This window comes from Dermacentor silvarum, chromosome 1, assembly GCF_013339745.2.
Source record: "Dermacentor silvarum isolate Dsil-2018 chromosome 1, BIME_Dsil_1.4, whole genome shotgun sequence".
NCBI lineage: Eukaryota > Metazoa > Arthropoda > Arachnida > Ixodida > Ixodidae > Dermacentor > Dermacentor silvarum.
In genome coordinates this window covers 228,957,909-228,974,963 of record NC_051154.1, presented here as the reverse complement: position 1 = coordinate 228,974,963, position 17,055 = coordinate 228,957,909, and the positions used below count along the sequence as shown (strand labels likewise).

The 17,055-nt window shown below is 43.9% G+C and overlaps 1 protein-coding gene across 1 annotated transcript in view; it reads right to left on the bottom strand.

The window, feature by feature from the left end:
• The window catches only part of LOC119436875 (protein transport protein Sec31A-like), a 134,080-nt gene that overhangs the window by 12,912 nt on the left and 104,113 nt on the right, over positions 1-17,055 (bottom strand). The window contains exons 23-26 of the mRNA XM_037703896.2: positions 15,625-15,770; positions 14,533-14,724; positions 3,946-3,987; positions 1,563-1,700 (exon numbers count right to left, since the gene is read on the bottom strand). Of these exons, the coding sequence (XP_037559824.1) occupies positions 1,563-1,700; positions 3,946-3,987; positions 14,533-14,724; positions 15,625-15,770 (518 nt within the window). The remainder of the gene's footprint in view (positions 1-1,562; positions 1,701-3,945; positions 3,988-14,532; positions 14,725-15,624; positions 15,771-17,055) is intronic.

Genomic DNA, 17,055 nt, shown 5'->3' with positions numbered 1-17,055 from the left:
CGCGGTGTTTTTATGAACTGAAAATTTCGTCGATGCATCTTACAGAACGGTGCGACATATGTACGTTTTCTTTTTTTTTTTCAGGAAAACTGCTGTCAAAATCGGATTCGATGTTATGGCCACGCGAAGCGCATTGGTTGACTTAACTGCTCCGGCTTCTGCGGGCAATATCGAGGTGCCGGGTTCTTCTGCCGAGTTCCCGAGCACCGTGCGAGAAGGACGGAACAGCAACGCAAGCAGCGGCAGGACGAGCGCGAGTCGACTGACCCCGAAGTCGTCGCATCTGCAGATCGCTATCAAGATACAGCACTGAACCGCTGCGCAAACTACGCAGTAGCTACCTGAGTACAAGCCCCCCTACCTCCCGCGCTAGCGCGCCTTCCCGCTTTCCTCCCTTGTGTGCAATTCGGCCCACAGTCGCAGGCTTTCACTCGCACATACAGCATACAGCGCGCGGGGACGACGTTATTGCCCTTGGACTCCATATGGAACATCGCGGCAGCCACGACTGTCGAATTGCGCCTGGAGTAACAATATATCCCACTCATACGCTTGCGCGTGACCCGCGTTCACCGAGTGAAAGGTCACTGTCATTTTTTTTGACATCACTGCAAACAGCTGCGTCTTATACACCGGTGCGACTTATATACGTCTTTTTCCGGAAAAACTGCCGTTTTGAGAGGGGTGCGCCTGATACAAAGGTGCGAGTTATAGACCGGAAAATACGGTACTTATTCTTATCGTTTGTTTAAAAGTGCCATCGATCGTTCCAACTTAGGGAAACAAAGTAGTTCGGCATTCGCATTTCACTCGACAACCTGACAAAGCCAACTGAAGCCTAGCGCGCTCACGGTCATATAACGACTGGATTGCTAAAAACGCTCGACCCAGCGTGAGACTAGGCAATCCGGAAAATCCAATATGGCAGCGCCCGTCGGCTGCTCGCGTTCGTGGTGGTGCCGGCAGCCGCTACCACGATTCACGGTGCATGCTGGTGACAAACAGCTCCCACACCGCTTTTCCGCATGGTTATATTACAAGCCGTAAAGGGGGAAAAAAAAAAAAAAGAAAAAAAAAAAAACCAAGTGGCGGCCACTTTTCGGGAGATTTGAGGTCGCGTTCGTACAATCGGGAGATGAGAGAAAAATTCGAGAGGCTCCCGGACAATTCCGGAGAGTTGGCAGGCATGCATATAACTGACAGGTAGAAAAAAATCAGGCAATGAAACTGTAAAACTTGGTCAGTGGTCAGCGATTGCACTTGTATTTTTTTCAGGATACATTTTGCCAGTAAACTATGTGACCTACATATGCTATTTCATAAGTGCAGTCTGCCAATGTACAGTCCTAGTGGAAAAAGATTAGCACACGTGACTGGCGGCCAGAGCAGCAAAATCACGACATGCGGCACAAGTGAGTGGTGGCCGGAGCGGCAAAATCACGACACGCTTTCTGACGCCGCCCCTGCCACCAGTCACTTGTGGTCATCTTTTTCCACTGAGACTGATACCTAGCCTAACCTTATACATTTTTGTTTAGCATCCCTGTAACCCCTGCACTTACGGGGTTGACGGCAGCATGGGCGCAGTTCATCCGTAGCTCCTCAAAAACTTCTTGCAAGACTTGGTTCTCCTTAGGAATAGGGCCTTTTTCCTTTGGTGGTGGTGGCGGGACAGCTGGAGACGGAGGTGCTGCTGCCGCCTGGTTAATAGTCATGAAAAGCACTTATTAAGCAACTTGCTCAAGTAATATAATAAGAATAATAGCACAAGTCTACACATACACTATATCCAGTAGAGTCTGACTGTTGATTGGTCTGGTTAAGTCGACAATTGGGCAAGTTGGTGATCAATCATGACGTATAAAGCAGTGCACGGAAACATGACACAAAAAAGTAGAACACATAAACGCTGTCCTGTACGTTGTTCTGCAGCTGTTGTACTGTATGTTTATTCTACTTCTCTGTGTCGTGTTTCCGTGCACTGCGTCATACGTCAAGATGATTGATTAGTCTACTGAACTTGATGGCGCCAAGGCAGTCCCACAGTTCAGAGGCTAGCCTACATTGCTGTTCCTAATCGACTGATGAAGTAACTTACAAATTCTACACATGCCACACGCACACGCATGATGCCGTCTGCTTCCTAGATAACCTGCTTTACTCGAGACACAAAAATGAGAGTAGAACATACGTAAAAATGCCCCCCACATTTTTCCAGAGAGCGTGTTCAGAAAAAAGCAGGGATCTTGCATTAGTTAATTTTATACACCACTGCATTCTGATAAGCACTTACTAAATCTCTTATCTATGGTTGCAATCATACCGTCTCTTTCCCTTGAACTACATGCAAATGTTGCTCTTGCTTTACATTTGTGTTCAAGAAATGTTGAACAATGGCCATTCTTCTGGTAAAAAAATTTTTTTCTTCCATTTCCAAGTGTGAGATTTAAGCATTTAGATTTATTTAGTACCATGTGGAGCAATGACTTGCTTATATGGCAATGTGCACAGATAATAAACTGATTATTTCTATTGTTATGTTATTTAAATATAGAAAGGTGTGTCCTTTCAGATTAAGCAGCTAGGAAAAGATGCTGTAAGAACTTGACAATGATGCACCAATTACAACATACACTCAGTGAGCCATCCAAAACTAAAAGAGAGAAAAAAACATGCTAAGAGATTTTATGAGCAAAAAATTAAAGTTCTATGCATCTTTAAAACTTAGTGAGACCATCTCACATGAGTGCAGCCTAATTAAGAGAGAAAAGCAGGACCTACTAAAACTACAAAATGCTATGGTCACATGCTCAGGCAGACTTCAGGCAAGTCATGGCTGCCTGAATGTATTAGCTGCACAAAATGAAACAATGGAAAATGGCAGTGGCGCTATCTTCCCCACACAAATACGTCTTCTTCTTTCTGGGGTTTTACGTGCCAAAACCAGTACTGATTATGAGGCATGCCGTAGTGGAGGGCTCCGGATTAATTTTGACCACCTGGGGTTCTTTAACGTGCACTACAACGCAAGCATACAGGCATTTTTGCATTTCGCCTCCATCGAAATGCGGCTGCCGGGGCTAGGATTCGATCCCCCGACCTCGTGCTCACTCAGCAGTGCAACACCTTAGCTGACTAAGTCACCCCGGCGGGTTGGCCCACACAAATACTAAAGTGTTTGCATCAATGCAGTGCTTGCTGAATTATCCCATTCGCACTGTGGATCCAGATATGTTTTTTTTTTGTTTTGAGTGATTACTGTTTTTGCAGCAAACATTTTTTTCCCCCCACCATTTCATTTTGTGCTTACAGTACATGGCAATCCAAGTCTAAAGAAATACCATTTTGTTCCTTAAATGATGCACGTACAGACTGCACATGTGTTAGTAGTTGAGAGGCAGGCATATCAGGCGCAGGCTTGTTAGCATGGTGTGTGCAAATGAGTATTTGCAAGCCACTACACAACTGTAGTTATGGTGGCTGCAAAAAGGGGTTTGAAAAATTAGGAATGACTAGCCCAGTGCTTGACAGATCTGAACATGGCACCACAAAATACAATAATAAAACGAAAAAAGAAATTAACCAATTCTCACAAAGAGAGCCTAGATATTATTTTGCCCTATCGGAAATTGAGTTTAACAGAATTTGTTTTGCGAGTACTAAACAAAGGTTTATCCAATGTTCAGCTTATCAAAAAATCTGCCTTAAAGAAACCCTGGTGTAACTAGCATTAGTTGAACCTGCCAACTTATAGGTTCAAATGTTTACATTCCTTTGTATTTGTCAGGCCAAATAAAATTTGACTCAAATACTCAAAAGGTATGACGCAAGTGCTTTCTATATTTATTCTTCGATACCCTGAACTTGTCATGCCCTTTCCCAAACCCCCGACTACAGCCACTAAAAGATTCAACTCCTCAGTTGCTGACAATGAGGTTTACTTACAGTGGCAAGTGGATTGAGGATTGAAAGGTGAGGAGGAACATCCTTCACCGTCAGAGAAACCAAACAAAGAGAAAAACGTAAATAGACCAGCCAACAGGTCATAGAAACCACCACCAGATGGACAAAAGCACAATGATGTTGCACCATTGTGCTCTTCCATCTAATACAAAAGAACAAACCGAAAAAGTCCAAAGAAACCAATACAGAAGCAATGTCCTCTCAGTTTACAACCTTTGCAGTAGTATACAGCTAGGAAGTAAACAGAAAGCTTGAAAAGAACAAAGCATAAGGACAAATACAATGGGCACTGAGGATAAACAAGAGAACATAATTCAAGTGGAAAACGAGGCAAACAAGGGAGTTTCACACAGCACAAAAACACTATTCACAGGGCAAGAAACCATAAAATCTAGTACAGGTAAACGTCGACGTAACGAAGCCATACATGCAGCAAAAAACCTAAAATTGAATCACATATTTCATTATGGTAAAAAACTTAAATTCTAGAGGTGTTACGTTCCAAAATCATATATGATTATGAGGCACACCATAGTGGCCCTCCGGATTAATTATGACTACCTGGGGTTCTTTAATGCACACCCAATGCATAGTACATCGTCGGTGTTGTTGCATTTCGCCCCCATCGAAATGTGGCCACCGCGGCCAAGATTTGGTCCCGCCCCCTCGGACTCAGCAGCATAAGAATTTTGTCAAGCTGAGGTTTCCATGTTTCAGCATGAAGAATTGCTTCACAAATTTCTACTAGAGTCCTTGTGGATGTTGTCTTGGCAATTAGCCTTTATGAATATAATCCCGCAAGAAACTTAACCAATACTTATGGGATCAACAGAAGGCACAGCTTCCACGCACATCACACATACGGCTACCGACCACCATCACGTGGTGCTGTGCACACACATGTATCATCATCATCATTATGGACCACCACATTAGAATGCTATGTTGTTTGGTTAAACAACAGTGTGGTGATTCACACAGCCAAGATCACAATAATGTCATCTCCGATAATGCTGACGTGGCATGACTACGTATTAATTAATGCATGTTCCTCTCATCATTTCCGAGGCGCTCATAAGCTCCCTTCTATAGTTGGCTCTTCTGTTCCAACTGGCAGCTGCCATGTTTGATGCATATCAGCAGGTCGCGAGCATGAGTGGGACATGCTGGAATTACAGATGCTGAAGCAGTGGGTTCCCTCCTCTATTCAATGGTCAGTGTTCTTCACCACTTTCCAGTAACATTTGCAAGTGAAAGGAATGTGCAATAATTAGGCTTGTGCGAATATAAATTTCTTGGTTTGAAGCAAAGTCTAAACCAATACTGCAGAACTTTGTTCATATGTATTATAAAAACACACGAGAATAAACGTACTAACAGGGAGAACGTATGATCCAAAATCACTAAAAAGATTCGAAGACTTGACATCTACGTAATGCGAAGCGTTCTAGCATGAGACGCCAACGCGCATCTAACTGGTGAGCCTCGAGTGCCCCGAGATGTGCGTTGGCGTTGCTCTATTGTGTAGTGTTTCCGAAATAAAACCGAGCTGGTGGGCTTCGCCAGAATACGATGCTGCCAGAGCGAAACTTCGCACCGCCTGCAGCTGGGAACGGCAGCGCATTTGGGTAGCCGACTTTTAAAAGCATGAAGTACACTTCGAACGGCACTACGCCATGCGTGCTGCGACACAGATAGGTAAGATGCTTATCGCAATAGGGTTGACGGCGATAGCTGTAAATGCAGTGCACAACAACCCGAAGAAGATTTGCTGGTACTTGAATAGGAAAATGAGCGCATGCCGGCGTTTTCACGTGATACAGGCAGGCAAGTACTGCGGGGAAGCTGCTGCAGTGAGGGGCTACTGTTCACAATCACGCATGCCTCACACCTTTTCTTGTTTACACAGGATTGAGTGGCCCAAAAATGTATCATATGATCGCAGTTTGGCAATGTACTGAACTTTAGTGCCGAAAGGTTGTATTCTCTGGGAATGTATCAACCAGCAAAAAAAGAAGCTTAACTGTATTGGGTCATTTTCTGTGTTCTTGATTGTGAACGTCGGTGCCAGGAAATCATACGAAATGCGATTGTATCAACGTGGTTCTGCTGTAGTAATTAGTGTCGAATAATTTTGAAGCGAATAGTCTGAATATAGTTGTGGGATTTGCATTAAACCTTGACATGAGAGAAACATGTTGACAAAAAAAAAAAAAAAAAAGTTGGTTCTTTACTAGCAGAAAAGGAAACAGGTTCATCTTTGGAGTCAGTTATTCAAGCTCGGAAAAACACTTATGTAGCATGTATTGAGTAACACCAAGCTGTATTGGGTGTTTCTCATGTTCTACAATTTTCTCATTGACACTTTTCATCAAACTATAATAATTGAGAAGTTAATTAATTAAGTAAGACTAATTATCTAATTAGGAGAAATGCAAAAATAATCTGAGTACCTCCAAGCAACAGCAAACAAAATTACCTTGGTTCTGTCCAGCTATGTGGCATTTGCATATTTTTAATGTTTGGCGAAACTTAAGTGAAAAACCAATTAGTGACAAACCTTAAGTGACACCAAGAGAAGGGAAGCGCAGTCGAGGATGGCATAAAACTAGGTGGGGTGATGAAGTTAGGAAATTTGCAGGCGCAAGTTGGAATCGGCTAGCGCAAGACAGAGGTAATTGGAGATCGCAGGGAGAGGCCTTCGTCCTGCAGTGGACATAAATATGATGATGATGAAGTGAAAAACCCTGTATAATCTCAGGCCCGATCACCAATGAGCGGGAAATTTCATGCAACGGTTTGATGTCTGGCGCCGCTCCTACCTTGGCTGTTGGGACTAACCAGCGCTGTTTTACCAAGTGTCGGCCACCAATGTTACAGTTTAGTGCCGTGTCGACGAAAATCTATTCACAGCGGCTGTACAGCTCTCGGAAAGACTTCACGGCAGCGCGAATTTCACCTCAAGGTCTGGTTTCACGGCAGCATGGGCTACGCTGACGTGAAACTACCTTTACGGCAAACCTCTCTGCTGTCAACGTCACTGAAGAGGTGGGAACAGAGCCACTGGCCAAAGATACGACGCGGACAATTTGTGCATCTGTCTAATGGAGACTGTTTTTACAAAGACTTGGGCCATTCTATGCAGTTATTTACATAGTTTATGTGTGTGGTTTTTTTTCTTCTTTCCAAGGTGTTGTAATTGGGGGCACGGCTTGTACGCGAAAAAATGCACACATTATTCGCTTTGAATACTTCTAAAAGTTTGAATGCTAAATTTAGAGCCGAAGTGAATATTGAATTACACGTGTTCTAGAAGCTTTTCCAGTGGGCTCACTGGCCCATCCTTCCTATGCTCTCCACTGAAGCAGCCGCTGTCGCCTGCCAATGCGCCCGGCTAGAGGCGCTGCAGCAGCTTCCTCTTGAACTCGCCAGTCATCCCACCTGTTTCGCTGTCTCGCGTGCGGGTGGTTCTGTGTTCTATGCTGCAGTGGCGGTCGGTTGTCTGCGACTTCGTTGCTTGCTGCCGGCTTTATTTACGCGTAGTGCCTGTCTCTGCGTGTCGCCCACGTTATACAGACGTGTGTCCCAGGTAGGCGAAAATGCCTAACCATCACCGCAACTATTGTTTTGCACCCGAGTTCCGTACGGTGTACAGCCGCGTGAAAGACGTACCGAAGGCATCCTTATTCAATGTTCCGCAAAATGAAGAAAGCAGTGGGAACGGAAATTTCACCGTGCAGATAAATTATTGAATGAAACGTCCGTGGTCTGCGAGCTACATTTCGAACAGCAATATAGAGGGTGTCCCAACTATCATGCACCAAGATTTAAAAATATGCAATTGCCACGTTAGTTGGACAGAACCAAGGTAATCTTCTTCGCCGTCGCTTGGAGATACTCACATTATTTCTTGCATTCCGCAACTTCTCAAATATTATAATTAGATGAAAAGTGTCAATGAGAAAACTGTAGAGCAACATGACAAACTCCCAATACAGATTTCTGTTGCTCAATACATGCTACATAAAGGTATTTTTCCGAGCGTGAAAGAAGCCCACGAATACACGCAAAGTGCCTCGAGCGGCCAGTCGCGTGGCAATTTTGCTTGTATTCGCAGGCTTCTTTCATGCTCGGAAAAACACTCAAGTAGCACGTATTGAGCAAGAGAAAGCTGTATCGGGAGTTTTTCGTGTTGCTCTACAGTTTTCTCATTGACACTTTTCATCTAATTATAATATTTGAGAAGTTTCATAATTAAGACTAATTATGTCATTAGGCGGAATGCAAGAAACAATTTGGGTATCTCCAAGCGACGGGTAACAACATTACCTTGGTTCTGTCCAGCTATGTGGCATTTGCATTTCTTTAAATCTTGGTGCATGGTAGTTGGGACACCCCGTATAATCAGAGGCTATGTGCATGTAATCGATGGCAAGGAAACACTCATTCCTCGTGGAAGGGCGCTGCTATCGGAAGGCGCCATCCCCACGATTATCTCGAACCTGGTTGTAGTGAACACGTGGCTGAACTAACAACGCGAAGGTGGTCAGTTTCTACCCAACTATTCGGCCGCACTTCTTCATGAAATTAGTTAATGCGGAGAAGCGAGGCGACAAGCAGGCAATAAAGCTCCGAATGATACCTAAGCTAAATATGCAACTTAGAAGGGTGAAGGTTTGGGCTAGTTGGTTTTCTTGTGAGGCTATGTGCCGTAGCGCGATGCAGGGCGAGGGACACAGAGAAAGCGCTTCTCCCCGTTTCTTTGTGTCCCTCGTCCAGTTTCGCGCTAAACAACATAGCCTAAATATGCAACATGGGGGGGAAAGGTGAGTGGTCGTTTGGGATGCCGATTAGCTACTGCTACATTTTTGCAAGATGCACCTGACTAATGTTCTGTATTTTTTACTGTAATAAAAGTGTTTACACATGCTCTGAAAAATACTTGCTTGTTTCGGCCAATTTACTCTTATACTTTGTATTGTAAGAAAGCGGTCTCGTAAAAGCTAGCATGCACAAGTGCCGTAGACAAATCATTTGAGATTGCATATCCATAATTACTGAACAAATTGGCCTTCGAGCCTATGCGAGCGCTTGGCAAGTTTACTTTCCTGCAGCCGAGTAAAGTACCACGGCAGTTTAACAATCAAACCCGATGTGGTTAGAGCAAAGGGCATATGACGAAGGTAACGGGTCAACCCTTTGCATATGATAGGCTGTGGCAGTGACATGTGAAAACAAAGTTCTCGCGGAAGCGTAATGGTTGTAAGAACAAACTGGGCAGACATTTAACATGATCGTGGGTACGACGCGAAATCTTCCCTAAGCCGGTCCGGAGAATCAAATTTTTTTTTATTCCTGCCAAAGCATCGTGGTACCCTACAAATAATTGCCCGGTCGGCAGTGCAGAAACTGGCAGTTTACTTCGCAGTGAAATGGTAAAAGTAACGCTGCCCGCCCTGGCAGCCGCTGTGTCCCGGAGCGAAGGTTCAGGAGGAACGTCTTGCTGTGCCCTCTCTCGGCAGGCAACATACAACGCCTCAGCCCTCGCCCTCCTCTGAGCCCACTACAAAGCCTTCTAGTACACTGTAATTGAATAGCATAATATTCGATAAAATATTTGAAAATAAATATTTTCACAAGCCTAGCAATGATGCATCCACTGTTGGGCTATGTTTCTTCTCTTTTGCTTGCCACACGGGTTCCAGGTACAGTCATGGACAATTGAAATACGAACAAGCTAGGGCTAGCTAGGGTGCATTTTTTTGTTTTTTATTTCAGCAATATATGCAATATTATCACGATTATGGTTTCTACGCCTATTGTGGGGCTTATACCATATTTGGCAACCGTATAAGTAGCAAATCGCGCTCTCGAGTTAGTACTTGCGAAAGGTGTCCTGCTTTATAATTTCTTGTTCTGGTCTCATTTGTCTATGAATGTACATGCATACGACGTGCATGGACATTGTTAAATCGAAACTGTGAGACAAAGTTACTTTGCTGAATTGTGAGAGAAAATCCAAGGTGTTCAATGGAACTAAGATCACAAATTGAAGGATGCACTCTATATAATGAATTTAACTAAATCAAGGTTCATATAGCATAGCTGCCAACCTGTAACACAAAAATTTCTAAAACTCCCTGCAAGCATGAGGTAGGGGGTAGGGGGAATACAGCGACATTTGTGTGCTGTGCCACATTTTTAAGCCCCATGACTTCGCCTACTCGCCACGCAAGTTTTATGTGCTGTGGCGTTTGCTTTGCTGTGTTAAGGGTGCCTAAATGTATTTACATATATATTCACCTAAAAATATAGTGTATCTAGCTAAATTAATGCTTTCAGTAGTTCAGTACGGAGCCAAAAAGGGGCCATGATAGTCGCAGGAGTTTGCGCGCGAACCTTTGTCTACGTCCGCGTTCCCGCCATTACCAGCTTTCTGCTCAAAAAAGGAACATTTTCTCTGCAACCACTGCAGTTTTCAAATGGTAATTTTTGTGAATTGTTCCTGAATACCATGAGCCCCTACTGAACCAAATAATATGTTTTTTACCACCAAGATTTTGTTTTTATTAAAGCTTTTGTTTAGGAAAAATCCATAAAATTTACGTCCTCAGAAAACAAATTTTTTTACTAGACAATGGTCAGACCTAGTTATTTTTTTGGTTCAGAAGAACACCCATTGCCCGCCTTACAATCACAGAAGTTCACCTTTGTACCTATGAAGAATTTTTTTCAAAATGTTCAAGAAATAAAAAAAATAAAAGAAATATATTTTTAATATATTTTAAGAACGGTTCAGTATTTCTGCACCAAATTGAACATACATTTAGTAAATGGCAATTTCAAACAGCCTGGAGAATGTCATTGAGTTTTCATCAAAAATAAAGTTAAAGGCTGTAGTAGCTGAACACCTAGGTTTGCTATTCATCTCCCCTTTAAGGAACTGTTCTGAAAAACTTCCTAGATGCAAGTAGTACAGAGCTCAGCGATTCAAATGTGATAATCTTGGTGGCCTACTTTTTTTTTTTTTGCACCACCAGTGAACGTTGGGTGAACACTACGGGACCAGACGCAGTCACAATGCATCACAAATGTGCTTGCTTTCATAGTATACCACAACGCATCAGCTCTGTGCTCCCAGGAGCCACAGATGGCACAAAAAGCAGCGGTTGACATGTCAGCCAATTATTGCATTTGAACAGCAGAGCACTGCACAATCTGCTTTATATGGCACCTTGCACTGCTACAAGAGGGTGGCGCTGGTACTTTTACATTAAAACATTTTCACAAACAGAATTTATTTTTCATAAAACTTAATGCAACATTTGTAAAATTGAAGACCAAACCTGAATTTGTAAACCTTACTAACGTTTCAGGAGAGTTGGCAGGTATGTTATAGTATTGAGGTTTAACTGTATATGCAAAAAGCACACTGTAAGTGGACTTGAAAAATAAATGTTGAGCCAGTTTACAACCAACTGCTTCGTGGCAAGTGTTCACTATGGGAGTTTGTTATACTAACCGTTCCTGCCCGTCAAAATAGCACGCAATAAACATTTCATACACATAATGCCTTCCATTTTATCTATTTACTTTTTTAGGAGATCGAGTTCTAACTTACCTATATTTGAGGACTGCACTTTTGAGATTCACTGTCTATTCACATGCCTGCTGTGTCTAGAGCTTCAATTATGCAGCGGCATGGTGGCTAAATGTCTTTGATGCACAAATTTTATAAAACCAGGCTCTATTTTATTAAACTGCTTGATTAAAGTCAAGGCTGGCATTGACAGCCACTGGCTGCAAACTCCCTCTTCACATACCGCTGTCAGAACAAAGGGCGAGCAATTTGACCTTGAAGACATGAAATATCCCAGAAGGTGGCAGTTAGCAACCTCCTGTACATTGGACATGTTCTATCCAACCTTCAGGTGCGTTAGCTATAACGGCAGACAATGTTTTCTGGCTATGAAGGCAAAGCTACAGGTGCAGAGGTTCCACACCTATACTCTGTTTCAGTAGCTCCGTGCAGCACTGTGGAAGCTACCGGCTTCTTTGACCAATCAGGGGGGTGAACACATCTTAAAGGTGCCCTGTCGTCCGAGAGCGGCGAGTGCTGCAGCGCAGGCGGCGACAGCAACTACTAAGACTGCAACTGCGAAGGAGATCAGCTATTGAAATAGCAGTGGTAGAAATTTCGTTCCATATTCCCTCTGACCCCCAAAAGGCGTGCGTCTTCAAGATAATTCGAGGTACAGAGGAAAAGGAGGGTTGCAGAGACGGCAGAAGCACAAGGTACAGAAGGAGCATTCGGCCAGTGTGTCGCATGGAATGATGGCATTATCTCTAGATCTCTTTTGTAACATCCACTTATAAATGGTGCATTCGCTGAAATCCCTAAGTCCAGCCGTTCACTTAATTAGAATTCCTGCACGTTTACCGCACTCCTGCTGCACTGTTCCAAGCATGTTTAACGCCAACTTATTCGTTCCTTTCCCGTAAAGCAACAGCTTGGAACCACACAAGCAAGTAGAGGACGCACTACCCAAGAGGATGTCCTCTGCAGTGCTGACTGCACGTGCAACTGACTGCAGTGCTGTGCTGACTACACGTATGAATCTAGCCACTGTTCCAAATCAATTAATTGCTTGTCATTTTTAAATGTAAATTAATGTCTCTACGGCAGCGTTGCATTAATTTTTTTGTTCTCTGCACGCTTTCATTCCAGCAAGTGGAGAACTATTTTCACTATCACAGAGCCTCAATTGATATTTGATTAAAGACTGTAGCAAAATCGTGCAATAAACTGCCCTGCGACCTGCAGAGAAGCTTCCAAGTGAACAGCTGCCAACAAAACCACTTGTCAAGGCCATTTAGCTGTCCAACAGGTTCCAAACTGTCGCACTACAACTCACTGCACAAGAATCTGCACTCATGGGTCGCATAGCCTTGACTCTGCTGCATGGAACTACTGAAACAGAGCATGCATATATATATATATATATATATATATATATATATATAATATAAAACACAAAAATTTAGGTCACGTATATAGGGAGGAACATGACTTTATTGTTTAATTTCAGTCCTTGTAGGTTTATGCTAATTATATTTTTTATACCTATTCAATCTCAGTTTTGATACTCAGTGCAGCTTGCAACTTAAACATTACTTCATACTGACTCATCCTTCTGAAAGAACAGCATTGTTTCAATGAAACTATTAAGACTAATGGTTGCACAAGCAAAAGCTTGATGTCAATATATTACACTAGCATAGTGACATCAAAGTTTATTGGACACTGAGTTCCACGAGAAATGTGAATTTGTGGTCTGTTAGGGCACGGCACTTCTAATTCAATGGATTACAGTGTAGGTCACAAAAACTACTACAATATGAAACTCGTGAGCTTGAGAATATATGCCTGGTTTCGTGGGAATGCAGCTTTCCACAAATTTTGTGTCCCGTAAACTTTTGTCATCAATTGTACTATCGGCCAAGAAAGTAAACTGACCACGGCGCGCTTGGGTCGAGAGTGCTGTGGGTGACGTTAAGCTTCTCCCTCACTCTCGCGCTGTGTCTTGTCACGCTTGATAAAATGCCTAGTGCGTTGTACGGTTACTCTGCTGCTGGCGGTCGTGGTGAAAGGGCCCATGCATAGACGGTATTCAACACATGGCGCTGCCGCGCAGCAGCCGACGGCCGCAGAGAATGAAACCCCGGCACTGTGAAAGAACGAAGACTTGCTCTGTTTTTTTTTTTCTTGCCTATATTGACCTTATCTTTCATACTAGTGACGTGCGCGGGCAGTTTAGCTCGTGCCCGTCAAGGTTTCCTTGCCGTCCAGAGAATGGATGCAAGATCCATTTTTGCGACGTTCTCCGGCTGCCGCAAGCCGACGTGACCAATCAGTGATGCAGGAATGGTGGCCGTAGCTACGTCGGCTTGCCCCCGGCTTGACTCCCGCAGCGACGGCGCCTTGCGCAATGTTGCCTAAGCTCAAGCAGCAAGGGACGTAGGCGACAGACACTAGTATGAAAGACAAGGCCAATATAGGCAAGAAAACACAGAACAGGTCTTCGTTTTTTCACAGTGTCAGGGTTTCATTCCCTGCGGCCGTCGGCTGCTGCGCGACACCGCCATGTGTTAATACCGGCTATGCACGGTCCCTTTCATCGCGACCGCCAGCAGCAGAGCAACCGTACAACGCATTAGGCATTTTATCAAGCGTGACAAGACACAGTGCGAGAGTGAGGGAGAAGCTTAACGTCGCCCACGGCACTCTCGACCCAAGCGCGCGGAGCGAGACAGCAGCGCCCCGTTGTGGCCAGGAAGCCGCTCCGGCCACCGGAGCCGTGGTCCGTTTACTTTCTTGGCCGATAGTACACGCCCATGTATTAAAGCATGTACCTGTGTAAGAACCAAAACCTGCCTTGTATATTTTGCCGGGAACCTAACGAACCATCAGTTTTTAAATCAGCCTCTGGATTGCAAATCAGTTCATGCAAAAGATTGCAACAGTACAGGTATACACAAGCAGTGTGACCACACAAAGGGCTTACTGACCTGTTGCGGCAGTGCTTGTGTCCCTGAAGGCAGTGGCTGGGAGGCAAATTGTGGCATTGGTGGTGGAACATATCCACCCTGAAAGCTAGGTGGAGTTGCTTCAGGCACAGCTGGTGCTGGGGCACCAACAAGGGGCGTAGTAATAGGGGCTGCCAGGTCAAACGTTTGCACGGATGAACCTTGTGACAGTTGCTGAGGAAAAGGTGACACAATGACAGACTGTCATAATAAAGCCCTCTACAAAACTGGTGCTAAATTTAGAACTATGGATTAAATGCCCTCGTACAATACCCACCATAGACACATGGCCAATTCACTACTATGAAGTGCACTTATACATGTCAAGGTTGTTTGTCAGGGTCATCGGTCAAGAATGACTGCAGATTCTTTGGCAAGCCCGAGTACCAACCTTGACAAGTATTTGCAGTTGAACCCACCTAAAGAAGTGCAATTATCAAATGAAACTATAGCACATAGTCTAACGAAAAATGCCACACGTTGATTATCACTTGAAAATGTCACTAACAGTTGAAAAAGCACTCAATCAGCTGTAATTTTCGATGCTTCAATGTCTTCTGCCTTGCCATCACAAAATATACTTGGTCACCTGACCACTAGAAGCACTTTCATGCCAACACATCATTCCAATAGAGTTTTTATTATTCAGAGATAAAACATTTATTGTTGTCATTGTGCCTCGAGAAGTGCAAATGGAGTTGACCAACTTTCATCCTTTGAGTACCATGCCCCTGATTGCTTGACAGGTTGGGCAAGCCTCTATATGTGCCCCTTGCTACACCTAAAATATCTTGTTGTCAGTTTTGTGCTCACTCCTTGCTGCTCTTGGCACATTCACATTCATGACACAACATGAGTGGTTGCACCATTTGCTCAAATAGCTGCTTGACTCAAAGCTGCTCAGTATTTTATTTGCCGACAGTAAATGATGACCAAATTGTCTCTGCTGCATGCACATTCTTCCTTACCTTGGCTATTCATGCCTTAAATTTTCACAAACCAAGTTTATACATATAGGCCATGGCAATTTTCATTAGCCTACAATTTCACAAAGAATGCTGTGTTATACCCTACCTTGGCTGACGGCTTCACAGGAGGCGGGTCATTCCAGCCTGGTGGAGGTGGATTACCTAGCAAACTGGAAGATGGCAAAGGAGCTATGCTAGGCGCCACAGGTGATGGTGATAGCTGAGAAGACTGGATACTTGCATTGGACGAGACTGCACCAAAAAAAAAAAGGAGGGAAAAGGGAAGCCCACAAAAACATTAAAGGGGCCGCCCTAACCACTTTTTATCGAATTGGAGAGACATTTGAAGTGAAAATAGGCTATTTCAGAAATACTTTGCTGCAAAAAGTACTTCAATGCGTTCAGCTGAAGCGGAGTTATTGGCAATCAAACACAGCCTCTGCTGTGGTCCCGTTACTTCATCAATGCCTGGCACTGCGAAGGCTACGGCAGAGTGGGTCGTGGCCAGAATGTTCCACCTTCCAAATGCCACCATGGCGTGCAATTCAAATTTCATTGTGGATGTTAACGCAGACACTACAACTTCCAATTTTGGTGCCTACGACGTGCCTAAACGTAAGCCAAACGCCATTGTCCTCAGTGAGCCGCAGTGCGCTTAGCCAGTGGACTCGTGGCGGCACCTCGCGGCGACAACAGTATCTATGCTACATAGCCGACCGCAGCTACCAATAGCAGCCGCGTATGGGAATCCGCTTTATTACCAAATAAAGCATCCAGAAGAGAGTGAGAAGCAGGCTTCTGTTCAAAAAGAGAGCATTTGAGAGAAAGGTGACTTCGCGCTCCGCTTGTGAGATCCACGCACCACGCACGACAGCAAAACTTGGCCGAGATGTTCACAGCAGCATATGCTACCCGCAGACTGTTATTTCACCAAGCCCGAGGGGTGGGTCAGGGCCCCTTTAAATATCTGCACCTTTCACCTCCCTTTCCAGCCTATTTATTCTTGGCCACTCAATACATGTTCACAATGAGTCAATCAAATGGCTACACATAATTTATTACAGGAAAATGAGGGCAAGAACAATGTTCATATTACTGAATTAGATTTCCTTTAAAGCAAAGGGATCAATCCGTGGCTCAGTGCCACTTGGGTTACTCTCAAGTTGCCTTCCCATACAATTAAATCTTTATTTAATGCAGTCTTAGCAGTAGAAGACTTTCATGGCAATAATTTAATTTGCAACCCTAACAGTCCTGTTTGGTTTGCATGTTTTGCATGAACAATCTTAAATCGTGAAAATTTGCCAGAAATAGGGGGCATCAATAAATTTTCTCTGCTGTTTTTGTTGTGCCTGGTTGTCCTTGGAGCGAGAGCAGTCTGCACGTGAGTGTGCAGTGAGGAAGGGATAGATAGGTTTTCATGCAGTCAGGAGGAATGCCATAAGCTTTTGTGAATCACATGAAATGAATACTTTATTGCTGCTGTAAATTGCTTATAAACTTATTGCCTCTGACGCCATCGTACATTTTTATACCA